The sequence below is a fragment of the Schistosoma haematobium genome, chromosome 3 (assembly GCF_000699445.3).
Source record: "Schistosoma haematobium chromosome 3, whole genome shotgun sequence".
NCBI lineage: Eukaryota > Metazoa > Platyhelminthes > Trematoda > Strigeidida > Schistosomatidae > Schistosoma > Schistosoma haematobium.
Window position 1 is genome coordinate 1,644,203 of NC_067198.1, and position 27,922 is coordinate 1,672,124.

Sequence of the window (27,922 nt, forward strand, 5' to 3'; positions counted from 1 at the left end):
TAACCTGCGTAGACCGTTTCACTCGATGGCCAGAAGCAGTACCTATCAAGGACATCACTGCTGAAACAGTGGCTCGCACCTTCGTCGAACGATGGGTAGCAAACTTTGGCTGCCCTTCAACCATCACTACAGACCGCGGACGTCAGTTTGAATCCGATCTTTTCCGTCGTCTGACCACACTTTTAGGAATCACTCGCTTCCGAACGACCGCCTACCATCCACAAGCAAACGGGTTGGTAGAACGTTTTCACCGACAACTGAAAGCTTCGCTATCAGCAGCAAACGTTTCACAGTGGACCGACGCTCTTCCACTCGTCTTACTAGGTATCCGCAATGCAGTGAAAGCTGACATTGGATACACTGCGGCTCAACTCGTTTATGGAACGACACTTCGACTTCCAGGAGAATTCGTGGATCCTTCATCCTCTTCAATGAGCATGGATCTAACCTCCTACACGAACAGGCTTACAAACGCAATGCGTTCAGTTAAACCTGCTTTCACTCGACCTCAATCAACTGATGTTTTCGTTCAACCTGACTTACGATATGGTACACACGTTTTCGTTCGTCGAGACTCACATCGACGACCATTCGAATCAGCATACGAAGGACCCTTCAAAGTTCTTCAACGTGAATCTAAGTACTATATAGTCGATAAGAACGGAACCAACGATAGCATCAGCATCGATCGCTTAAAAGCAGCGTATTTAGAAGGAAATCCTATCTACGTGGATTTTCCTTCGGCACAATCGAACGACACGACTCCGACACTTACAATACCTCATCCGACAACCAACACACACGATGATACTTCGACAGTATCCGAAAATAAACTTAAAACGATGCGTTCTGGAAGAAGGGTGAGATTTCCAGAACATTTAAACGACTATTGCACGTAAGGCACTTCTCGACATTTTATATTATTTTTTAAAAAAAAACAATTTTAATATGCTTATATATTTTTATTTCTATTTAAAAAAAAACAAAACAAAAAAAACAATTTTTTTTAACGCTATTACGTGTTCATGAGTTTATTTTCCATTTTTTTTTCCGCCGACATTGTGTTTTTACGCACATACGAGTGTATTTCGACATGCACTTACATTTTCTTTTTTCTTTTCCAGGACGGCTGGAAAAGAACGATGACGTTTATGAGGATCCGAAATTTTCATTGTACATTTTCTTTTCTTACTATGTTGTACCTCCGTCCCATATAGTAAGGAAAGACGACCAGACGCTGCTAAATTTAGTAAGCTATTAGAAGAGTGTTTACCAACGACAAACTCCTTGGGTTTAAACTTCTGGCTGGCCACGTCTTAGGGTCGTCACTGCCCCACTAGGGGGGAGTGATCTGTAGCGGTAAATAAATCCCCAAAATAAATAGCACTAAGTTTTCGACATTGGATGCTGACCATATGTTTTAGTGGACTCACCTAGCTGAAGGCGCTCGGTCAGGCATCCGCACCAGATCACGTGTGGTAACGCCGTGCTCAACATCAACCGCAATCGCTAGCCAGATTAGATCAGAGAATTCCGGTATATTGGTCATCGCCAAATATACTCTTCCAATCTCCTCGACTCTGTCTTTTGATTTCTCTTGGTGGGAACGAAATATATTAGAAGGTGTTACTGGTAGAAGCGTTGTCAAACACTGAATACCTGTGACATCATCAACAGATAACAAGAGCAATCAAGAGAATAAATACGATGTTTGTAGATATACATATTATCATTATCTTCAGTGGGGAAACATAAGAACTCCAGAAAGTCTATGTTTCTGCCCAACACTTCATAGTTTCTAGACAACACCAGTTACTATTTCAAAAGTTGTTTGAGCGACAAGATCACGCTGACTTTTCGTAGTATTCAAGTGAAGTTCACAGGTCCATATCTGTAAACTCACACATACTAGAGTCTTACTTTAGTAAGGTGAGTCACCTGTACAAAAGCCTTCCGATACTGTAAGGACAGTAGACGGAAACACATAAAATGTCCTGTAGAAGTTCTACTGAATTGACGCTTATCAACTATTCCGGTTCACCATCATCAGGTAGCGGCCACGATAAGACACAACAGAATTATGGCTCCTCAAAGGAAGAAATTAAATTTCTCAAACTTAAAAGGTTATCGATGGTATCAATATAAAACTAACACAGATAACAAGAGCAATCAAGAGAATAAATACGATGTTTGTAGATATACATATTATCATTATCTTCAGTGGGGAAACATAAGAACTCCAGAAAGTCTATGTTTCTGCCCAACACTTCATAGTTTCTAGACAACACCAGTTACTATTTCAAAAAGCTGAGAGTGTAAAACTGTTGTCATCTTTGACATTAGTACTGCTCTAATAATAGACCTAATCATAAAATTGTAGTTTTGTCATGATAAAACTGCCTAATCTATAAGATATTACGTGGAAGTCATATCATCGTCTACACCAACTCATTGCATCGTAACAATCGCCGATACATGATGGAGAACAAGCTTAGGCTAGAGACAGAACAATATATTTAATATGAATTAAAAGTATATAACAACATTAAACGATGACCACACCTGCAGGGCCGAGCAATGCCATTCGATCAACTCGAATTAATTCAATTCCTTGTTTCCGCCTTCTTCATCGTTGGGTTTTTCTCCGCGTTCAATACCGAATATCTATTTTCCCAATTTTCTCGTGTTCAGCTTTCAGGATTGTGTGGTTATGGTCTAATGCCACTACAAGGGTACTTAGAAACGAAAACATATCTGAATTACCCTCTCTGGTAATACTGAAATCCCAAGATGTTAAACATAGTAGTCTACGCAATTATGCTTTATCGTGATTATTATATCGGTTTACCAATCTAGGCAGTGAAACCCATGACTTGACTCTAACCGAGACCTATAACGATATACCGTTATGTAGGTTGTCCCATCGTATTCCAGATCACATCTTGATTTCAGCTACAGCGAACTCCTTAAAAAGCCTGTTTGTCATTCAATTTGGAACACATGCCTTGGACGTCACTTTCGCTGAAGGCATTTCTTAAGGAGTTCTTATAAAATAAAATCCACTTGTTAAGTTCGCTAATTGATTAACGCAGAATACGGTGTACAACTACGAAACTCGAGCTTATAGAACATAGTCACAAATAAGAAGAAAGAATAATAATGAAGTGCTTGTTGGGTAAGGATCAAAATCTACAGAACATCATGGGTCTCTATAGATATTAGAGTTTTGTTATATCAGCATAATAATTCAGCCAATCTGCAAGGAGACATGTTAACATTCTAGAAGGTTCCATCACATTCTGATTGGATGGAAACTCTTCGGCTCCTTTAGGGCCTCTGAAGGGTCCGTCATAATTCTCGGAAGCTGTCCCAACACTAGTATATCAGTTTCACCAAAGATCGGTACATGGATTTATAGCTTTCTTTAACTACGTATCACCTCTCATAATTCAGACACAGGTTTCTTGGATCCATCAGTCTGACATTCTTATCCAACAAAGTTTTAACTGTATTTTTATCCACGTCTGGAGTTAATGACATAATATGCGATCGAGTTAAACCCTGCCGAAATATATGGAGATCAAATCTATCACACATTCAGTAGTGCCCTGCAATAACAGATTGCTCAGTAAATAATATTTCGTCAACTGGAGAAGCACGGTCCATATTTAAAGGTGCACCTAACTTAATTACGTCCCCTTCTATGCTGTACTTAGTATCATATAAACCAAATAGATGTCTACCATAGAAAAATAAACAGATCAAGGGACTTCTTAGACGTTGGAAAAGGTATTTGAGTATGTTTATTTCTACATGATCTGAACAGAACAGATCCATTAATTGTAAGACTAGGTACACTTGCAAAGCGTTGATAATTAATACTAGACATTCATTAGAAAAACAATTGGTTAGGAATTATGAAAATAGTTTGAAAAGTTTGTTTTCGTATGCAAATAGAGGAACTCAGAGGGGCGATGGAATCCCACCACTTTTGGTGCAGGAACATCCTTTTGTATTGGGAATAAATGATGTTCCAAAAGCTGAAGGCTTATCAGAATATTTTAGTAAAGTGTTTCCTGCTGACGACTGAGCAAGACCAACAATTACTCGTGACAGCGGCAGCTTGTCGACAGATCTTGTGGTTGTTGAGATAGGAACTGTCTTACGGTCGCCCCGACATCTCGAACCACACGAGTCTAGTAGTTCTGGCAATGTTTTTCCCCAAGATTATGAAAGCAGTGGAAGGTGTAATTTCCGAACCTTAGGCAGAACTGTTTGGTATGTCTTTGCGGCAGTCTAAACTGCCAAGAAACTGGAAAGACCCAATAAAGCGGAGAGCATGGACTTAGTTGGTATCTGTCGACCCGCTGGTCTGACCAATGTAGTTGTCAAACTAATGGAAAATATTATTCGGATAGCTATTCTAAACTATATGGGAGGGTATGGTCTTTTATCCAGGGAACAACATGGTTTTAGGGAAGGCCTATCGTACTGTCAATCTGCTCGTTAAGAGTAATTTTGGCTGCAGTTAAATATAGAAATATTCCTGTAGATGTAATTTACATAGATCTATGAAAAGTCTTTGACAAAGTCTCTCATTCGGGTCCTAAATTAAAACTGGAAAGTTTGGGGATCCATAATAAAATCATAAACTGAATAAGTGACTTTATTAATCATAGGAATCAATGGGTACAGTTAATGGGACTCTATCAACGTACAAAACTGTAAAAAGTGGAGTTCATCCAGACACAATTCTAGGTACCCTTCTCTTTTTACTTTATGTAAATGACTTACCAACTGTAGAAAACTCATTGATTTTATTATTTGCTAATGACATAAAGATTTGGAGACCCACACAAAGTATGTCAAACAAGGTAATGTTGTAAGACGATCTGGATTCACTGGTTGAACGGATGGGTAGATAGTCATTAGAAGTTGACTCCAATACTAGTGTGATGACGCAAATAAATGACTGCAACGGTTCACATCACTGCAAAATAGGTGGAGTTGTGTTACCCGAAGCAATGTGTCATAGATATCTAGGAGTCATAATAAGCATCAACCTCAGAACTACGAGCAACTGCAGGGCTATCGCTGCCAATGGCTCCAGGTTGTTGCGAGTTATTCACATATCATTTCACTACTTAGACGAGGAAATGTTTAAGGTATTATACTCGAACTTGCGAGGCCGCATTCATAATGCTGAAATCAAGCACTGAGTCCTTGCTTTGAGTATGCAGGTGATATGCTGGGACATGCTCAACGACAGAGGATCGAAATGGTTAAAGGGCTTTCCGGCCTGTCTTGTGAAGACAAACTGGAACGCCGCAACCTATTTCCGTTCTTTTACCACATGGCAAAGAGTGATCTAACACTGAGTTACCGCACGCCGGTATGTCTTATCTTTTCTTTCTATCTGGGACTGTTAATCAAAGAGAACATTCTAAGAAAGTTCGAAAATTGAGAACAAATGGTTTTCTTCCGGTTTTTTATCTCTCGCACCAAGTAGGGAATTACTGAACTATTAGAACATTCTGTTGATACATTCAAAGCGAGATGGGATCTCGACAGCACTACATATTTCATGGATTAATAGATGTCGATTGACCTATAACTTACTACTGAGGACTGAAAACTGAAATCTTCTAGTTAATACGGTTTGGTCCCTAAAATAAAGATGCTATCACATCCACTGGCATATTCAATAAGTTATTCTCATAAATCGACAGGTGACAAAAATAATCCACCTTGGTGGATATTGAGCGTTGAATCACGTGTTTGTCTATATAGTTACTCTAGAATAATCTTGCGTGCTATTAGGTTGCGAACATGTCTGGTGATCGTCAAGCAGCGTATGTGTGTTTAGTAATGCATAGTCTTTTTCTAGTGTTCACCTACCAGTACTCTGGGCCCAAAGGAATGATTGCCTCTACATCACTGTCGTTGTTAGTGATGTAGTAAATAAGACTGTTAATGTTAAAGATAATTCCCTAGAGTTTAGGTAATTTGTTGTATTCCACTTCAAATCCTTTTTTTAGAGCGGAAGCAGGCAAGGATAAACCTATTGAATATGAAGTTAAACTTGACTTTTATGGAAATGTTTGTACAGAGGTATGTTGTTGTGCTAAAAACCACCCATTTCAAGGAACCAAAAATTACTACTTCCGGTCGAGAAGTTTTTATTTGCATAAAAAAGAAAGAAAATGGTTCATGGCCACGTCTACTTTCACAGAAAACAAAATGCCCATGGTTGAAAACAGACTTTAATCGCTGGAAGGACGAGGATGACTCAGAACCTGATATGGATGGAAATAACTTTTCTAATATGTTGTCTCAGATGTCCAATTTTGGTGACTATGGAGGCGATGATGGTATAGACGGTGATCTCGATTCTGACGATGAAGGTAGGTTACTCCCTAGTTATGCTGACTCCTGGTCTAAGCCAAAAAAGTAGTTGGGCTGTCAAACTAGTGTAGCGTACTATGTTAGTCACGCCCACACTTCATATAATAGGTGTATAAATACACTGTCTAGTCCTTTATCTCATATATGTAAAGATCCGCTTATAAACTGGCGTTAAGAGGGGTTGTCTATGGAGAAATCAGGTCTCAATACGTGTGGTTTTTTCATAACTAGTACAAGTCGGTCGTAGAAATGTGAATAAGTAGTTGTAAAAGCAATAGTCGAAATTTTTCTTCGTATTATGTGCACGTGTTGTATTTCTTTCATCCTTTAAGTTGTTTAGTCCTAGCATTTCCTTATTAGGTATTTTATGTACTTTGTCGTGTTTTCTAAATCACTACGTATTGTATGTGCACAGTCCTTCTTATTGCCGTTGGTACTTTTACCACTTGCGTTTTTGATACTCTGACAGTCTCGTTTGATGCACATGCTTGACACGTCACTAGTGGCATATTTCTGCTTTCAGAATCCAGTTAGTGCTCAAACTTGTGTATGCATACTGTTTATCCCTCGATAGTTAACATTCATTAACTGCAACTTTTCCTCCTTATTTGCTTCGTGACATATCCTTGTCGTAAAGTACTAATCAGCATCTTATAGTGACACAATAAATTACATGGTTCAAACCTCTGATAAATTCATTTCTTTGTTTTGTAGACCTCCCTGATTTGGAAATGCCAAATGCAGATGCTAAGAAGTCTGAAGAAAATGGAACCGAAGAAGAAACGGAGAAAAAGACACCTGAAGAGGAAGCTTTGCCAGTTAATTGAGAAGTGATCCATCATTCACCCGGTGGTTGTTTGTCTATGAACCGCCTGTATATGCGCATTTTACACTTTCACCATTGACTATGTTCTTATTACAGCCTTTTACGAAGTAATCTTGTTGTTTGTTACAGCTTTAATTTCATCTTAATTCAGCTATGTTCATTGTTTACTTGGGGTCAGTTTTTGACTCAAATGTCCATAACTTTTCGATGTTAGTGGCTGCGCATACAATTCTAATGAGTTTAAATCTTAAAGTTCTCTGTAAATTCCATTCTTGACAGCGATATGTGGAACTAACTACTCGTCATAGCATAGAGCTTTGAAATAACTTGGGTTGTGGACGCAGTAGTGTTGTAACAACAAACAGCATTCCCCTAGTCAAGTTACTCGTTAAAGTAATTGAGTAATGTAACAAGTCACTTGGTTCAGTGTCCCGTAATGAGTGGACTTCTAGTGGTAGTTAGTAACAATACAGATCACTTTTGAGTCGAATTAGAAACTGTAGGTCACTACTTGTACTGTCAAGATGGTGTTGGTGGTGAACCATTCTGCAAGTTGGTTCGAGAGATGTCTTTAATGGTACCGTACTCCGCAATTGCATTAATGTTTCGGAAGTCCGAGTTCTAATTTGTGGTTGGCTGGACGTCGCCAGTGTGTAGTGCGTTTGTCTCTGCTTCAGTGGCTCTAGATTTGCTCGTTGGTGAGAGCAAAGCCATAGGACTATTTCTTGCTGGCAACGGGCTGTCACCCATAGTAAGTAGGTAGCCGGACGACCTTTCATCACTGAGGCGTTTATTACTTGGTTTAAAAAATGCAGTTGGGTTGGCGTAACTGTGGGTGTCTGCTAATCAGTGGGTTGTTTCTTTAAGGCTGTGTGGGCACGCTTGTTATTGTGTTAACGAATTGCTTCTGAGCTAGGACACGGGTTAGGGGCTGGACGCTAACTAAAGGATATTCAGTGGGGTAGTTGTCAGCATCCTAATCTCGACCTTGCGTTGCTCCTCAGGGGTATTCTCCCGAAGTTAGAAAGTTGCGTCATCATCATTGCTGTCATCGCCCCCCAAGCCTAGCAAGCCAAAGGGCGCGTCTCACTGGAATTGTTGAGGTCTGTGAATATGCGGTGTATCTCGCAAATCACAGTAGTGTGGCAATTCATTTGCTCCTCTAATCTGGCATTTCGCGTGGTCGGTTTGTGTACCAAGTACTTGTATGTACAGCATCTAACGCATGATTTACTAAACTTTTATAAGGTCATTGTTTGTGGCGATCACTCTGGGAAATTTCATAATGGACTGACCTAACTGGGGAGAATCTCCAGTTTAATCTACTGAGTTTCACTTAGGGAATTTGATCAGACTGCATAGCCACGGTGTCAGTGAGGCTGCGTAAAGGATTTCGGACCTCATATGGGAATAGCCTATGACTTATTCATGTAATAAGTGCCTTATTCTATCCCTAACTTGTTTTACGTTTCTATAACCAAACAAGTAGGTAGTCCCTAAAACTGGATCGGAATTGATCCACCGGAAGTAACTTCTAGCCATAAGTCCTTTGCTAAAACCTTGGGAGTGGTTCAGAAAGTTTTTGCGATACTTGTTTCCGAGCAGTTCAATGGGTTGGCTCGTGAAATGCGATGGTTTTATGATAAAATGATCCGGGGTATCCCAATCATCAGTCGAAGTCCGATAGTAAGCTTTGGTTGTTGTAAAGCTTTTTTTCTGCTCTTCCACACTCTGCCTAGCCACATTTAATACTACCAAGTCGTTGAGACAAGTTACTTTTGCCAGTACATGGTTGACACTAGCTTCGTTAGCACATTTTCGTGAAGTATTTTCTGAATAATTACATAGATCTGAATCTTTCTAAGCAGTTGTCTGCCATTCTTTGATAACTGGTATTTTCACTGTGGGATTGTTTCGTAAATGAACTTGGGATACACCTTTTACTCAATTCAAATCTGAATCATATTAGCCTGTGGCATTCTAAGATAATTATACATATCAAACATAATATGGGGTTCGCAATGGGTCTGATAAATTCCTCTTTAATTTCTGTTTCTATTCTGCAATACTCTGCGAAGTTTTTCTATTCGAAAAACAGCTAAGATTTGTTTTTGAGCTTTGAGTAGTTTCATTCGAATACCACTGCAACAATCTGGTAATATGACAATTCCCCCGTCTCCCTTAGACAAATACATCTATGAACTATACCAACCCCCAATGGCCTGTCAAAGGAAACAGAACTATTGTAGTTTAGGTATTGTATGAATGTCATCAAATATTTGGAACTGTCCAGAAAAATCAAAGCATGAGTGCCAAAAATGGTAATGAAATAAACCTCAGATGTGAGGATTTATCAGTTCAGGAAAAATAATCTAGGTTCATTATATACCACCAAGATTGAAGCATTAAACTATTTAATAATGAAATGTTAACAATCTGTAAAGAACATAATAGATTACATTCAAACAAACAACAATTCTGTTGATAATCCGGCAGTATGGTTACAAGTTTAGGGGATTAGATAGTTTTACTTCATTTTACTATTATGGACACTCAAAACATTTTTAATAATGGAAATGGTCATGTTTGTAATAGTAAGATTAGTTTGATTTAAAAAGGATTTTTGTCATAAAATCTGCTATATTCGAACTCTATCTTCTATAAATAATTCTTCCTCAACATGAAACCTAGAGGTCCTGACTTATTTAGTGTAAGGCTATGTGTTCTCACCAATGATCAATCCTAATCTACAACGAAGTAGTTGTTCAATACTTCTAAAATGTTAGTCGATTTCCGGCTGACATCAGTCTATGGTAGAAGTTATATACATATTTGTAAAATGTCAGTGAACAGAATAGATCTATTGTGTTTCATAAATTCATCTCAGATACTCTCTCATAATAATAACCTTTTCAAATGAACATTAATTTAAATAATAAAAGAGATGGGTAGGGTCCGTGAATTCCGACCAGCTCTAAGTATCATGTTCTCATGCTTGTGGAAAAGTGATTATATTTTCGCAATGTGTTGACATTAGGATAAATCAGGAACGTTACAGAGATGTAGACTTATTTTATAAAAGGTGTATAGACCATTAGCGCAGACGATCTATGTCGAGTAATTGGAGGCCGGGACAGGAATGGTGTGACCAATCAGCTAACGTCGAAGTCACACCTTATGGTTAATACTTAACGCTGATCACGGTATCGTCGTAACCGGGTACTATGTTTGCTTTAGTGACCGTACAACGCAAACGACGTTATTGCAGAAATGTGTTAATAAAAGTAGATACAACGAACAGAGTGCAAACACTGCCACAAGGGTCATTCCGTGGCGTGCAATTAACTGATGCACGTTGTTTGTCAAAGTCTTCGACCATTAGTTGGGATCATCACACACACTCCGATCAGATAGTCTGAACCTGCCTACATAGATCATATCAACAGTCACTGGCTTCGTGAACTGACACCATTTTCTGGTTTGGATCCTACTAAACTAAAGGCAATGGTCCCGACCGTTGTTGCTACCCGGACGTGGTGGTCGGGCTTGCCTATCGTGATGAAGCAACCGAGCTATACTGGCTGGAACAACCGTTCCTCAAGGTCCTACCATGTCAGACAGGTCGGTTGAAGAGCGGTAAGACTAAAAGCAACAAACCCAAGGTCCGAAAGCGAAGTCGTACTGCTGACTGTACAGAGGTGTGACAGCAGTAAGGTGTTTCCTTCAGACAACCAGCATGACAGCGATGCTGCCTTCCCACAAGGAGGGGTGGGGTTAGAAAAGGTCGACCCTAATAATGCACACCTTGCCTCACGGATTTCCGTCTCCGGCGGTAAGGCCCTTTGAAGAACGGAGCTAACACGTCAAAAACCTCCCACGAAAAGGCCGTGCGTGACCGGCCTCAAGCAGTTGTCCCTTGGGCACTGCGGTCACGCTCTCAGGTCACTGAGACCACCTCTAATCCAATTTCCTTTTCAGGTACCTCCAGAAGAACCCTTCCTCGGTGTGGGCAACCGGGAAGTGATAACCGCCCTCATACCTCTAACAGCACTCATAAAGGCAATGGTTAGACACGTAACATATGCCCCAATCTCGTTCGATGAGAATTCATCAACCGGTTAGTCGCCCATGCCAACTTCAACATTTGTAACAGATGTTGAAGCCAGTGTTTTGAGTTGGTAACACCATTTAAATATTCTAAACTTTTTTTACTCTCAATCTAATTTGTTTGATGAGAAAACGATAATTCAAGAGCTAAGTTCTCAGTTAAATTCAGCATAAGACTGAGATACACCTCTGCTAGTGTTGATTTTATTCATCCATCGCAAAACGCGAAAATACTAAAATCTGTCCAGTACTATCTGGATTTATTTCAGACAACAATAAATTTCTTTTTGTAAGAATTCTGTTGAATAATTCATAAAATTGAGTTTCAACTATCAAAGTGATGATTCTACTTTATTTCTAATAGTCAAAAAAGAAATTCAAACAACTGGACAAACAGCATGTAATTCAGTCTCCATTCAATCAGTCCAAACTTGAGTAACAGTATCTGACTACTTTCAAAGTTTCTAAACATTTGTGTTTAATAAGCTTGATAACTGTTAGTGGAAATAACTTCACAACTTTCCAGATAAACTTTATTATAACACTTGAAATGGATATTTATTAGTTATGTTTATAGATGTTAATTTCATCCCTCATCCAAAATCGTTGCACTTTACTGGTTTCTTTCAAATACTTCCTTGTAGGTCAGACCTTTAGGTCCAAAGCTCGGGGTGTGGCCCCCTAAGAAAACCACCTGGTTCGGTCTGGGCACCAGGGCAGTATCCCAGCCCTCACACAAATCGAATGATTTATATGGCGCATATCTATTCGGTGCCTCCTTGTACCAATGCTTATGTGTTTAAATAAATAATAAAAAAATAATAACTTCCTCACTTTATTCACTAGTATATAAGTTCTTTTAATTAAGATCATGAACCGGTTGATGTTAAACCACCATTGAGAACCTGGAAACACTGGACGGCCGTTTCGTCCTATTTTGGGACTCCTCAGCAGTACGTATCCACGATCCCACTTATTTTTACCAATCAATTAAGTAGTTGAAAAATATAGTAAATATAGCATAATATTTGTTACTATCACACTAGTTTATTTGTTTACAAAATATTCTAGTCCATTTCATATATATGTAAACAGAAACGGGATTGTTATTCAATAGTTATTTGATTTCATTGTCTGTATCATTCAGTTGATAAAATAATAATGAATAGGTTGATTATTTTCTTATTTTTTTTTGGTTTTGAGGTTAATTTGACCCCTGACCTAAAGTTGAAATGTTTCCAATAATTAGATAGATGAATAATTCATTTTGATCTATGCAAATAGACAACATAGGTCAAGATAACCTTAATCAATAAATTTATTTAATGATATATCTATTTATATTTGTACCTATTTCAGCAGCAGTAACTAGGATCAGTCTATTGCTTATATGTTGCGAGAAAAGGTTGATAATACTTCAAAAGCATGAATAATCTTTTGGTAGTGACTGTGATGAATAGGCAAAGCATTGTGGTTCAAAGCGTTCTGTCAATTACCTGTAGTAGGCATCAAGTCGCGGTTGACTATGATCACCACTACAGGAAGACTACGTGCCAGTTACCAGGTTAGATCCCCCCGCAGGCTAAATATCAGAAGGCAGTTGATGGTTTCAGTCGAGATGTATTTGTTGGCGATCTAGGGGTAACGTTATAATACCAAGATCGTGCTAAAATCCACAAGCGAGACTACTGAGCGTAAGAGAGTTCGTGTAAGGTCATAAACAACGGAAGAGTGTGTCTTTTTGGTACACTTAAAAAAACAGGTACAGTAAGACAATCACGAGTACAGTTGGTTACAATAATTATAATTTCCATTATGCCAATCGGGTTCTCTTCATAAAAGTAGGTCACTACATACCGTTAAACACTTAACAGTAAATATACTGTAAAACACGACAACGGGCAGGAGGAAGGTGTTGATTGCGCAAAGTTATAAAGTATTTATATGATACATTATACACATCTTTCAATTGTTCATTTGCATCTTTCGATCAGTTCTGCTATCTGAATTGTCTACTCGTCTGATCTCTAGATGTTCTGACAACACCATGCTTTCGATGCACTGAAACTCTTCACTCCATCTGACAACTGTAAAAACTTCAACATCACGTTCCGCTACACACCTCTAGTAAATAGCGTCCACAACAATACCACACTACAGCATTAAGTTTCTTAATTTATAATTCAAACTAAAAACTTAGTCACTAAGTTCTCTAGTTGATGTCAATCTGTGATGAGAATATTCTTGAGTTGAAGTATCCTGTGTAAATCAACCAACTAAGCAGCGATCATGTCTTCGATCAGTTTCAAATTAAAGAGATTCTTTAAGGTCTCCTGATAAGTAACTAGTGAAATTTAACTATGAGGTGGCAGAGAAGATTTGTAGTTCAGATGGATGATTTTGGTGGAGTTTTGTACTCTAAGCTGGATGGTTTAGTCGTAGAACTTTCGTTCTTCTGTACGACATCATCAGCACCAACTTCAAGTAGAGGTGAAGTGTTTGAACTTCTCTACATATGACTCACAACTTGTCCTGTAGACCTCGGACTTGATCGATTATTTTTTTAACCTTTAACCAGTCATTGTTCACTTCTTTATTATGATTGTATCTCCCAATGATTTGATTCATGATCCTATATTTGTCCATAACTTTTCTGGTTAGTTGATAAATTGGATCGATTTCAATATGTTTATTGATCGGTGACTGACCTGAGTGCCAAACTTCTAGAAATTCTCTGATACGTCTAGAATTCTCTCTCTCTCTCCAAAATCTCAAGATTTTCCCAGTCGAACGTTTGTCCACAAGCATTGATATAGGCGAGGATATGTCATGACGTTTTACCGTTAATTGATGTTTATACAGGCGAAGATTATGATGTTCAGAAGAATGATGAAAGCTCCACGACCAAACCATTCAGCTCAAAGATCAAACCTCCACTGGAGTTCAATCATACCTGAAGTGAGATATATCATCGATAGCATTTACTGGTAGGTACGTTATGTCAGGGAAATGTGAACTTTTTATTCTAACTGAATGCTCTTAAATTTTAGTGTACATTTCAAGGTCTGCAAGTACTAACTATACTAAGGATGAATTTTACCCCATTATTATTACTTGGTTCTATTTGATACACGATATAACGGGCAACTCAGGTAATAATGATAAACTGTAGTTATCTACAGTGAAACTCCCTCTCTCTTCAATTAACAGGCGTAGTCAATCAAGTTTTATCACTTCACTTTCAATACTGAGACTAAATCTTTCAACAACTGAAACTCTTCTTTCATAACTATTCACTCAATCACGTAATAGTTACAGCTAAGGTTGGGATTTACTAGCTCAACCTTAAAAAAATACTTTTCCGTATAAATTCCAGACTTGTTATTTTCCTCAAATAAATTATCATTGTGCATTTTCACTACTTATGAGTAGAGTGTTTAGAATGCATGAAAGTGAATCACCATTCATTTACTAAGTACAATACAGGTTTATGTTATTGGGTTTGACCCACAATTTATATGCATGTAACAGTAAAATTATCTGACTACCCTACTATAAAAAATTGGTAGTATCACTCCGCAGCTGGACCATAGAACGGAAACTAGTTATAAATCTCTTCTAGTTTGATAAACGAAACATAATTCACCACAGTATGGTCAATATCAGAAATCCCCTTTTGACTTAAACTATACAGTCTTATACTGTTTAACTTTGAAAATAAGGAAATGTTTAGTGTCCTTCACGAACAGTGTTATTGTCGACTAAATACTGAAATTTTGATATTTACCTGAAAGTTCATAAACACATGTCCCCAAATGCCCTAGTACGGCCGAGAGTGGGAAGAGTCCGCTCTCCAAATGCTCTCACATGGACACGCGTATGCAATCACTGACAGGAAAGTCTTAATCACTGCCTCCTCATGGCAGGGATGTTGATTACGAAGTCGAGAGGACGAAAAGCTAATGACCGGCGCTTTAAATGTATTGGTAGATATGGGGAGGTCCATCTAGGGGAGTTGGAAAACACTGATTCCAAACCAATGGTGCACATGGGCTCCAGTATCCTGAAGGAACAAATGGCGTATGAACCAACTATTGATCACCTTGTTATTTGTACTTAAATTTCACTAGCGAATGACATTCTCTAAAGAACCAATGAAAACCAAAGACTAATAAATATATATTTCATCCTACTTCAAAACACTTTCCTTTAATCTTCACTATTCATCATATGAGAATGAAGTTAACAAATTCAGGTCTCAAATTGAATCTGTTATCTTCTTGATCAATAAAGAAAAAGACAGAATCATATTATCTATATATATCGATTTCAATCAATTTGTAATGGTGTAAATTATTGATTATCTTTAACCAATAATCAATAGAAGAAATTTTCCTATAAAAAGAACAAAACAATGATATATGCAAGTAATCTGATAAGATAAGCTTGTCAACAATATGCTTTAATGTTTTCTATCACTAATGGTATCATTCAACAACCAAAGAAATCAATGATGGATAACTTGCAAGGTCATTACCAGATATAGTAATATCCGTTACATTTTGTATTATATAATTAACCAGATAATTTGACTTTAAAACATCATTGTACATAAATAAGTAACGTAAATCTCATTGAGATTGTGTCATATTCCTTTAAGAATTAAAGTATAGAATCATAATCATATAAAATCAGATAGAGTGGGCTAAATTGAATAAACTAGATAAATTACACTACGCTGCATTAGAGAGAACCTGACATACATGACAATGATCACTATCCAGTAATCAATCAATTGTAAATACATCTCAATCTTACAGGAGGTCAGTCACAGCCCGGATAGTTCAGTGATAACGTCCCTAGCTGTGAAACTTGGTGACACGAGATCGAATGCATCAGTGAATACCAGTTCCCTCAAGATTACAAATACACCTTGCTGACAAGTGCTAAATAGCACGAAACCTAGGTCCGGCAGGGTTTCCTATTGACTATCTCTAACCACCATCTTATCTCAATATAATGCATGCAATATCGAATCACTTTGACTACTGGCTACATTGTAATTTAGTCGGTATGATTTGATCTGTATTAAGAAGGACTTGACACACATGACATTGATCACCACCCAGTGATCAATCAATCGTGAATCAATTACACTAATTATATAACATCCAACTATTACTGATCACAAAGTATCAAATATACAGTAGGACACGAAAAATACCTGAAAATCATGATGTGCTTTACAAAACATTGATTATACTGTAAACAGTAATATAAAGTATGTTGGGCTAAATAAATCTATCTTACATCTTAGTTTTAATTGAAAGGCTTTTGTGGAGATTGATTTGATTTATAGACTCTATTCGTCACAGATTGATCATAATTAGGGTGCTAATGCAAACCATAGAGGAATGGACAGATGTTTCCTTGCATTATGGTAGTTCATCGTGGCGGTGATAAACATGACCAAGTAGACCGTCGAACCGAGCACCTTCAGGTTTTGTCATGAATTTCTAACTTTTAGAGCATCCAATCATGAAATTCCAACTTCAATCAACTTTTTATATAGTGTGAAGATCTTTAATTTCATTAGTGACAAATATTTTATTATCAGAAGGGGTTTTGTGGAGATTTTAGAAATTTCACTGATTGAAATTATGAGTCATTTGAAGTTAGACCACCATGGAAAACCTTGAAGCACTGGATGGCCGTTTCTTCCTAGTATGGGACTCATCAGCAGTGCGCATCTCTCCTCGTGGGATTTGAACCATGGACCTATCGGTCTCGTAGTGAATTCGCGATACAATATGAGAGTAACTTAGCATAACTGGTATGCATACAGTTCATTCACAACTGGACCAATTCTATAAGTCATATCATTCTGTTGAAATTCCAATACCAACATCTAACAGAAGTCAACAATGATCTTTGGATTCATAATCAGTGAAGTAAATTTTATCATGAATTAAGTAATAGCTTTTTTCTGCGTAAAAGGCTTAAGTGGGGAAGTGTTATAACTTGTGGCCTGAATTCCCTGTTAATGTATACGTAATGATACCGCCAATTAGATTACAGTGAATTACCGATCGAACCAATGACACGTAAAAACAGTCTAGAGTTCTTATTGGTCCTGCTTTCTGCCTAGCCCAGCCAGTTAAGTCCAGAACACCAATCTCAACCTCTGCGATATGAATCGTTTATTTCAAACACACTAGATTTTATATACACCAACCAAACAGACCACATCGTACCATAAAATAGGAAACAACATTTGTACAGGACTTAGCCAAATGTGAATGTAGGAGGCATTAATTAATAGACAGGGTATAACTCAAGAATGGTAAATCGTATAATAATAGTTCATAGGTCAAAATAAAGCTTGTGATAAGAGGAATATGAATATGAATAGTTTAGTTACATAACAACTATATGATAAAAATATACGTATAGTATTGATTCATAAATGGATCCCAAATGATTACCATTCAATTTGTTTATCCGGGCATAACAGGAAGAAACGATGATTTAATCCTACATCATTTTCACATCGTTTCTTATCTGATGCCAACCACTGATGACGATTAGTAAGAAGAGGAAAATCCTTACAAACCACTTGAATAAAATGATATTTTCACAGATTAAAATCATGGTTGAAGTTAGACATTAACACCGTTAGATGCCGGCTCAGTGGTCTAATGGTTAAGTGCTCACGCGCGAGGCCAGTAAGTCCTGGGTTCGAGTCCCGCGGGGTACGGGGTTGTGGATGTGTACTGCTGAGGAGTTCAATGCTTCCAGGTTCTCAATGGTGGTCTAGCTTCAACTGACTCATGATTTCAATCTGTGAAAATTTCTAAAATCTCCACAAACCCCTTTTGAAAATGATATTTAACTTGATATATTGGTCCTGAAAACTTTCCTACTGATTATTTTTCGTCATTTTTTAGTATCATACATAATAATCTTCACATAGAAGTTTAGATATAGTCTAACCTATTGGTTAGTCACAACGTCTTAATGATCTGAATAGTCCGTTTTATCTCTAATCGATTACTCAAACTAAGTCAAGAGAATATATATTATAGTATCATGGTTATTATTTATGTATGTATGTGTTTGACCGATATCTATATAAGATCGTTCCATTTTCTTTAGTTCATAAAACGTGTTCTAATTAAGATGTTTATTCATTTGTTGTCTTTGTGATCTGTACTTACTTAACTAGCTGAAATCAATAATTTACGATTTGTAAATGTCACAGTATTTAATACTGATTACATATAATCTAATATGAATAAACTTAGTTTTTGGATTTTGTTGGATTCATAATTCAACTTCATAAATCATATTAATTCTCATATTCATTCTCACTATACATAAAATACAGTTAGTTCTTAATAGTTGAATTCATGAATCAATACCTGGAAAGATTGGATGGCCGTTTCATCCTAATTTGATGTTTCCTCAGAAATGCCCACCCATGATCCTGCTCACGGGATTCGAACCCAGTACCTCTGATCTCACGTGCGAACGCTTAAACTCTAGACCATAGAGCTAGCATCTAGTCATGTGCGCGAGACTGATAGGTTCTAGGTACAAATCTCGCGAGATGGGATCGTAGATACTCACTGCTAAAGAGTCCCATACTAGGATGAAACAGTCATTCAGTGTTTCCAGTTCTTCCATGATGGTCTAGCTTCAATTGACTCATGAATTCAACTATTAAAATTACTATAATTTATACTGAATAATATGACTTACTGAACTCTTCAATACTGAGCTGCTTAGATCATAGTTTACATTACAAAATGATCGATATAATTCAATTCACACTAAAGCCTAAAGAACATCATATTCATTGGTACATGGGTATATGTATCTGTGTATAAATGAGTGATTATATTGATTATATGTGTCTGTTTATGATTTACATTTCATGATTACAGCTTTATCTATTAGTGAATTTCAAATGAGGTTATCACTTTCTATTCTGTATTACTACAAATAGTATTGAATTTATAATACTAACTACTTTTCACAGATATTTATTGGCTACATGTGTAGATCACCAATGTAGATGATCTATGTCAAATGATTGGAGGCCTATTCGAATTAGACGGGAATGATGTAACGAACCAAATAACTTTGAAATCACATCTCGCAGTCAGCATCTAATATGAATTACCCCTTCGATGTATCAAAGTACTATGGTTGCTTTGAAGATCGTATAACACAAAGGATGTTATCATGGAAGTATATTAGTAAAAATCAGTACAGAGAAGAATTCGAGACCACCACCGCATAGCATACGACTAACTGACGAGCTTTGTTTGTCCTTGACTTACGTAGAAATCGATGATCTGTTCGTTATTCAGTGACTCAACTACCGGATGATTTGGTTAGGGATCAGTGACATTTCAGTGGCCCTACAACGGTAGCAGAAGTAATGTTGAAATTCATGTATAAAATCAATGATAAAGTACATTCGAATTGTATAACTGGTCAACCTAGATATACTTATGTAGAAATTTCACAATTCGATTGACTTATAACTTGGTCACTCCTAACATGATAGAAAGAAACAAGAAACTGATTGACTGGAATGTGACCAAGTTGATCCAAACACCCGTTTGAAGTTCAGTTGTAGATTCTATGAGCGCTAATTATTGTTGAACTTTAGAGATCAAGACAAATTATTCAATGTTTGATAATCAATGTTTATGAATATGATTATATATTGATTGTCATGATGATATAACTATGAATCAATGGTATTTTATTGACCCTATACTTTCAGTTGATTAACTTCTGACCAACGATAGTCACAGAGATCGCATAGTGATGTTTTGTTTCAATCCATGATGATGTGGAATCCAGAATAATAGAAAGTTTCTAAATGGCTACGATAGCGCTACTCAGCAACTAATCGAATTCATTGTATTTACTTAAACTACATATTAACATGTTCACATTCTACACAAATAGATCAACTAATGGAATCCACAGTAAAGATGGAAGAATACATTAGTGCATCCCACTAGATCAACGGAAACTATGGCAATTTTATTGATATCCATCTTAAGAATGTAATAAACAAATGTGATTTTGCTAATATTATTGCCTAGCGGAAATCTAGACTTCTAGAAGATCAAATGTTATGTGAATTACTTAGTCTGATTTCCAATTTTTGAGAATAATTATAACATGGAAGCAAATGAATGACTTTTTGAATTACATTCGGACCTTATAACGTGTGAAAATATCTACATAGATAGTCAGTCAGCTACAGTGTAGGACCAGGTACATATATACATCGGTCCAAGTTGCCATACCTCATTAGCACAACAAAATGAACACCACATTCATAGAAGTAGTTAATTCAGAGGTGGTAATATATAAAAGAAGGATTGTGTATAAGGACATAGTAGAGGGAGAAAGAATTAGTTCGTAGAAAGGAAGATATGATACGATTTTAATCTCTTAGTTTAAAGGAAGAGAGAGAGTGTATACACCTACACCATTGTGATCGATTCTGAGTCATGTCACCTAGAGTCTCCAACCATTGGTTACGATAGTCATGCGGACCTCAACCAAGTAGTCTGCATCTACCAACATGGCTCAGACTAGAAGTTAGTGACTTCATTGATTGATGCCACGTTTTGGTTTGGCCATCCCTAACTTTCTTCCAACCATCCGCAACACTACTCAGCACTGTGGGTCGTACATAGATAATAAACCAACAGTAATTATAATCTGTCTGGTAATATCATCGTATGATAATAAAGTCAAAAAAAAATCCAGTTTAGTGAGTAAATTACACGAACCCCAACTTCTAATTTCAACTAAAGATAACGTTTCGGCTAATAATGTTTATGTTATGAATTAAGTTGGGTATATAGGCCTTATCATCTAGTTGATGAACTAAAATTAAGAACCAATGTTATTTCAACAGCCGAGATCATGAGTCACTTAAGGCTAGACCACCATGGAAAATCTGGAAGCACTAGACGACCGTTTCGTCCTATTGTGGGACTCTTGAGCAATGCGCATCCACGAACCCGCACCCCGCGGGATTCGCACCCCGGACCTATCAGTCTCGCGCGCGAGCACTTAACCATTAGACCACTGAGCCGGCATCCAACGGTGTTAATGACTCATGATTTCAACCTGTGAAATTTCCTAAAAATCTCCACAAAACTCATTCTGATAATTCAAATAATGTATTCAGTATTTTCAGTTTAGGGAACTTTTCTATCATGTATTTAATGTCAAAGATAATTTGTAAGTTTTTAATACAACAAATAGAACAAACATTCATTGTTATACTTGTTAGGACAGCAGAATGATGTAGATGACCGAACAGATAATTCGATTACGGTGTAGATCACCAATGTAGATGATCTATGTCAAATGATTGGAGGCCTATTCGAATTAGACGGGAATGATGTAACGAACCAAATAACTTTGAAATCACATCTCGCAGTCAGCATCTAATATGAATTACCCCTTCGATGTATCAAAGTACTATGGTTGCTTTGAAGATCGTATAACACAAAGGATGTTATCATGGAAGTATATTAGTAAGAATGAGTAAAGAGAAGATATCGAGACCACCACCGCATAGCATACGGCTAACTGACGAGCTTTGTTTGTCCTTGACTTACGTAGAAATCGATGATCTGTTCGTTATTCAGTGACTCAACTACCGGATGATTTGGTTAGGGCTCAGTGACATTTCGGTGGCACTACACATTCAATATGATATGGTTCAAGGTCACATGTTCAATAATGCCTTAAATTTATACGGTATTTTAAAATTAGATCAGTTTTACGAATTTATATAAACATTACATTGATTCGATGGTCCTATTAGGTGTCATTTGGCCTCTATGGATGAAGTTTCAGAAAACAATTGCAGACTAGATACAATACTGATTCACCGTATCCATCTCAATGGTTGTGTATGGGTCGCTATACTAGTCAGAGTAAAAAGTAACTTGTATGGAAAATAGTGTATATTCAGTATTCTAACTTTTGTTTAAACGGATCTCAACATCTAATGTTTAACTGACCATTTAATGGTGCCAAGTGACTTGAACGTATGGAACAAGCTCCTCATAAAGTCGTTTGACTGATAAAATGCTTGATAACCCTATCAATTTTCTCTAACATTGAGTAAGTCATAATCACTTTATGGCTTATATTTGTTTGCCGTACAGCTATTTTTGAATAGGGATACTTGGGGCCCTCTCTAAAACTCAACTCTGCACTCAGATTGATAAAAATATCATTGACTACCTATCTCATGGGTAACCTAAGTAGATTCTGATCATAGTGTAGTATGCTTCAAAGGCGTTTTCTTTTTCAGTGATTAACAAATTTATTGTGGCAAATGGAATCAATCTACGAACAGTGCGTGATATAAAGGGCAGCTTATACCAATGTCTACTGTCGTTGACATGCTAGAGACATTAGTTTGACTGTAACAGACTAGATATTCAGTCAGTCGATGGGAGAAAATCTGCTTCAAGTTAGTGAAGTTCAATCTTTCTTGGTTGGGGAAGCTAAGCTACTCGCTATACCCGATCATCCTCACTTTCTGAGGATTTCTTACATTCAATAGCAACACATCGTAAGTAATGCTGAAATTGGAAAATGTATGATTTGGTGAAAGTGATGATTCGGTTAATGTTGCTATCTTGAAATACAAAATCAGTGAATTGAAAGCACTTTAGAAATTCATTTTAAGGACAGATGGATAATGGCTAACAACAGAATCCAAGACGCGCGCTTTGTCCTATTTGAGATTCGTCAGCTGAATGCATCTGCGGGATTCGAACCCACTACGGTTTACTGCAATCACCGTCACTTTATTCATTTAGCTACTGAGACGTAGAATACTTATGATTTAATAGCAATATCGAAGTGATTCTCACAGGATGCACATGTACCAAAAAAGACTGATAAATTGTAATGTCAAACATCAGTAGGATGGTCACAAAAAAAGAAAGATAACTGTATTATGATCAGAGAGGGGTTTTGTGGATATTGTAGTAATTTTAATAGTTGAATTCACGAGTCAATTGAAGCTAGACCATCATGGAAAACCTGGAAGCACTGGACGGCCGATTCGTCCTATTCTGGTACTCCTCAATAGTGCGCATCCACGATCCCGCCTCGCGAGATTCGGACGCAGGTGGACGATGGCGCGATTTCGTGGATTAGTCGAAGTTGAACATTAACACCGTTGAATTCCGGCAACTTCAGAGGTCTAGAGGTTGAGCGTCCGCTTACGAAACTGATAGGTCCTGGGTACAAATCTCGCGAGATGGGATCGTGGATGCTCACTGCTAAAGAGTCCCATACTAGGATGAAATGGTCATTCAGTGTTTCCAGGTTTTCCATGATGGTCTAGTTTCAATTGAATCATGAATTCAGCTATTAAAATCAATATATATGTTTGATGTTATATCAATTACTGGTCAATACAAGTGGAGTCTGATTGTCTGACCTGTTCCTAAGTTATTGAAATACAGTTAAAAGTCAAACTCTTTCTTACTTTCTAGTGTAGATCCATAGCTTATCGTGATCTAGATGAACTCAACACCTATGGATTTATCCATATAAATTAACCACAAGGAAACTTTATAAACTATGAACTAAGTAAGTTAGTAATATTGTCCTCTTGATGATCAAATGGTACTTAGTTTTATTCATGGATTTTCAGTAAACAAACAAAATTTTTATATTATGTAATCATCTTATGGTGTGTGCTAATGATCTCAACAGATATAAGTAGTATGTATCATCAATCAAAAGTGAAACACCTGGCATCAGAAGGTTAGGAAGATCAAAGAAAAGAGAAGGAGAACATTGAATGATTGCTGTAAAAATGAAGGAACACTGATTGTGGAAGAACATTCCAACATAATTTATACAAAGTTTGAAATAAGGCATTGATGGACAGGATTCAGCACTTCACAGCCGTTATCTACCTGTTTCTCTTTATCTCTCTCTCCATATATATATAGTATGGGCGGTTTTGTAGTATTACTAGCCCTTACATTAAAAGTCCATTTGGAAGCTCAATATTACTTACTGACGCCAGTTACTCCCAATCCAGCATAAGCCACCGACCAGCATTCTCAAAATCACTTAATCTGTCCTGGAACTTCCTTTCCACTTCTATACAATTCTTGTTCATTCCTATCATGTCTGTCTGTCTGTCTGTCTGTCTGTCTGTCTGTCTGTCTGTCTGTCTGTCTGTCTGTCTGTCTGTCTGTCTGTCTGTTTATCTATCTCCATTTATCGGCGTAATATGTTCTTCTTTGACCATACTCTTCTCCTTTCGCATTGAGGATTTCAAATGATGAGGGATCGCCTTGTGACACAGTTCGGTGATTTCCTCAATGTGTATCCTATCCACTTCCAACACTTCTTCCTGATTTATTCCTCCACTGGTTTGTTCTTGTTTGTTCTCTCACATAGTAGGTTAATGCTGATAGTGTAATGTTTGGTCAACGGATCCTAAGTATTTTATGTAGACAACTGTGAATAAACACTTGTATGTTGTGGATGATGGTATTCGTAGTTCTTCAAGTTTCCACTCCATACAGTAGAACTGTGTTGACATTTGTATTGAAGATTGTGAGTTTGGTGTTGGTTGACAGACATTTGTTTTGAGTTGCAGATGTTGTTCACTTGTAGAGATGCTTCTCTTGCTTTGCTGATTTGCGCCTTCACATTTGTATCAGATCCACCGTGTTCATCAATGATGCTGCCCAGATACGTAAAGGATTTTTCATCTTTGAAAGCTTCTCCTTCCAATGTGATTCGATTGATGTATGTTGTGTTGTATCGGAGAATCTTATTTTTCCCTTTGTGTATTTTGAGACCTACTACTGAAGAGGCTGCTGCTACACTAGTCTTGAAGTTGAATACACTAACCTATAATTGCTTATACTACTATATATCATTCATATATGTAAATCTATCAGACGAATACCTATAAAAATGAAACTAGTCAGTTAAAACATTCAAATGGTTACGTTCAATTACCGAACTTCCAATTAGCCGACATTGAATAGTTAATTTAAACAATTCCAAAAATATAATCTTCATTTATGAAATAAACGAACATTATTGATTTGACCTATATTCTTCACTTTATGATGATTATTGAAATGTACAGTTTACATTCTAAGGAGCTTAGCGATGGAGACTGTTTTTTTGGGGGGGGGAGAGGGAAATAATGTTTAACATGATTTTACTTCATTTGTCCAAAAACAAATTCATTTACTATTGAATTAGTAGAGATAAATAAAGCATATTCTTTTCTGACACCTTACATTTTACAGTATGGAATAACTGTAGCCTATACGTTTCTGTTGAATAGTAGATTATTGCTAATGAAATAAAATGATGGTTGAAGGTAGTCAACAGGAAACCTTGCCCGACCTAGATTTCGTGCTATTTGGCACTGGTCAGCAAGGTTTACCTGTAATTTTGAGCGAACTGGTACTCCCTGATGGATTCGATCCCATGTCACCCAGCTTCACAGTCAGAGACTCTACTATTGGTTTATCCGGGTCACGATTGACCTCCTGTAGGACTGAGATGTATTAACAATTGATAGATCAGTGGGTGGTGATCAATGTCATGTGTGTCAAGTCCTTCTTAGTGCAGATCAAATCATATCGACGAAATTACAATGTAGCCAGTAGTCAAAGTGATTCGATATTGCATGCATTATGTTGAGATAAGATGGTGGTTAGAGATAGTCAATAGGAAACCCTTCCCGACCTAGGTTTCGTGTTATTTAGCACTTGTCAGCAAGGTGTATTTGTAATCTTGAGGAAACTGGTGCTCCCTGACGCCTTCGATCCCGGTGAGATTATAATTTAAGGACGCCAAAGTGACCTTAAAAGTGTCTACCTACTTATTAGAGCTAAAGGAGGATTATAAAGGAGTTTGAAGAATAAGGGTTATGATTTACAGTTGATGGTTGGGGTTAAGAATTAGATTTAAGGTTTTTCAACAGGAACTAACATCAGCTAAAAATGACAAAATGTTACATTGGTCAAATAGGTGAGTGAATTTCGAGTTAAAATCCAAGACATGTTATCCTAAATCTGATTAATTCATCCATAAATTATAGTTTTGTGTTAAAATCTACTGTGTAATCGTGGATGGTCACTGTTGAGGAGTCCCACTCCTTGGACAAAATCATGATCAAGTGTTTCTTGGTTTTCAATGATTGTCTAAATGAGGTTAGTCTGTTATCCTATCGATATTTCCCAGCAAATAATGTTATGTGTACATAACTCAAAGTATGTGCTTCATTAATCTTAGTTTATATACTTATAGATGATTTCAAATTTCATCGAAACTGCATCAAAGAATGATCAGTTTTTCTTAGTCTATACTACAAATAAACAAGAACTCCCCTGTCTTTATTTTTGAACACATAGGTATTGGTACAGGGCACGAGATACATATGCGCCACACAAATCTAATGAGATTTGTGTGAGGGCTTGGATACTGATCGGGTGCACAGACCGTAGCGGGTTTTTGTCTTAGAGGACCACATCCGGAGACTTCAACCTGAAGGTATGATCCACAAGACAGTGGAGCAAAGTCAGGAGATTCAGTCCCATGATGGCCAGTTACCAATTATTGGTTCATACTCCATTTGTTCCCTCAGGATACTGGAGCCCATGTACACCGTTGGTTTTGAATTAGGGTTTTCCAACTCCCTTTGGTGGACCCCCCCCATATCTACCAACACAGTTAAAGCACAGGACATTCGGATTTCGAGAGAGAGAGAGCGAGAGCTTACTCTCCCCACTCTCGGCCGTACCAAGGCATTTAACCAAGCTCTTAATCGCATAAATAACTCATAAAGATACAAATCAGTAATAATCATTGATTTCGTTTACTGATACGCAAGTTAAATACTTTAACATTAAGTCATACCTTAATATAACGGCTACCGATACCGAATTAGTTGTAGTAAGCTTCAAACATGAGGCTAAATAGTTGAATGTTAATTCAACTTCTAATTACCTATCAAACACTAAGAAGAAGTTATTCTGTGTCACAAATCGATTAGGTCTAAAAATGTCATTCATTGAATATCGAGAAGGAGCAAATATGAAACTCAGATATTGATTGATTTATAACAAACACCACTAATCATTTTTTTTTTCAAATCAATGGTTGAAGCTGTAATGAATGTATATTTTGTGTATAAAATGAAAACCTTCATCTACAATTTTCTCCTCCTCCTCCTTCTTACGTCTAGCCATATACATGGGGGAAGTAATTACTCATATCCATAGATAATAACAAGTAGCCATACCAATTTATCACTAGGACACCACACCATACATATTTTTGTATGATAGGAGGTGTAATGACTTGAAATTAGACTGATAAGTTAATGTTCTGACAAAATGATGATAATTGATAGTGGTACAACTTTTAAATATGAATGAAGGATAACTGTTACTGGTTACTTATTACAACAGAACGAGATTGATATACCGTTAAAAGGAAGAAAAAACTGTTGAAGGAAATTGATTT

The 27,922-nt window shown here is 37.1% G+C and overlaps 1 protein-coding gene across 2 annotated transcripts; it reads left to right on the forward strand.

Moving 5' to 3' along the window:
• The first annotated feature begins 5,756 nt into the window (after nt 1–5,756).
• PTGES3_1 (Prostaglandin E synthase 3 (Cytosolic)) lies at nt 5,757–20,919 on the forward strand. 2 transcript variants are annotated; one of them, XM_051212743.1, is made up of 7 exons: nt 5,757–5,852; nt 5,888–6,001; nt 6,039–6,111; nt 6,146–6,404; nt 7,120–7,338; nt 12,701–14,325; nt 20,136–20,919. In XM_051212743.1, the coding sequence occupies exons 1-5, from the start codon at nt 5,830–5,832 to the stop codon at nt 7,230–7,232; spliced, it is 582 nt and encodes a 193-aa protein (XP_051068653.1). In that variant the 5' UTR covers nt 5,757–5,829; the 3' UTR covers nt 7,233–7,338; nt 12,701–14,325; nt 20,136–20,919. The 2 variants fall into 2 exon arrangements, with proteins under 2 accessions (XP_051068653.1, XP_051068654.1); XM_051212744.1 differs by lacking the exons at nt 12,701–14,325; nt 20,136–20,919 and having other exon boundaries at nt 5,793–5,852; nt 6,039–6,404; nt 7,120–7,476.
• The last annotated feature ends 7,003 nt before the right edge of the window (nt 20,920–27,922 follow it).

Excerpts from the sequence above, each read along its gene's own strand:
- PTGES3_1 (XM_051212743.1), top strand. The coding sequence starts at position 5,830 with ATGTCTGGTGATCGTCAAGCAGC. Across the intron at positions 6,112-6,145 it reads ATGGAAATGTTTGTACAGAG|GAACCAAAAATTACTACTTC; the intron begins GTATGTTGTTGT and ends ACCCATTTCAAG. Across the intron at positions 6,405-7,119 it reads TCTCGATTCTGACGATGAAG|ACCTCCCTGATTTGGAAATG; the intron begins GTAGGTTACTCC and ends TTTGTTTTGTAG.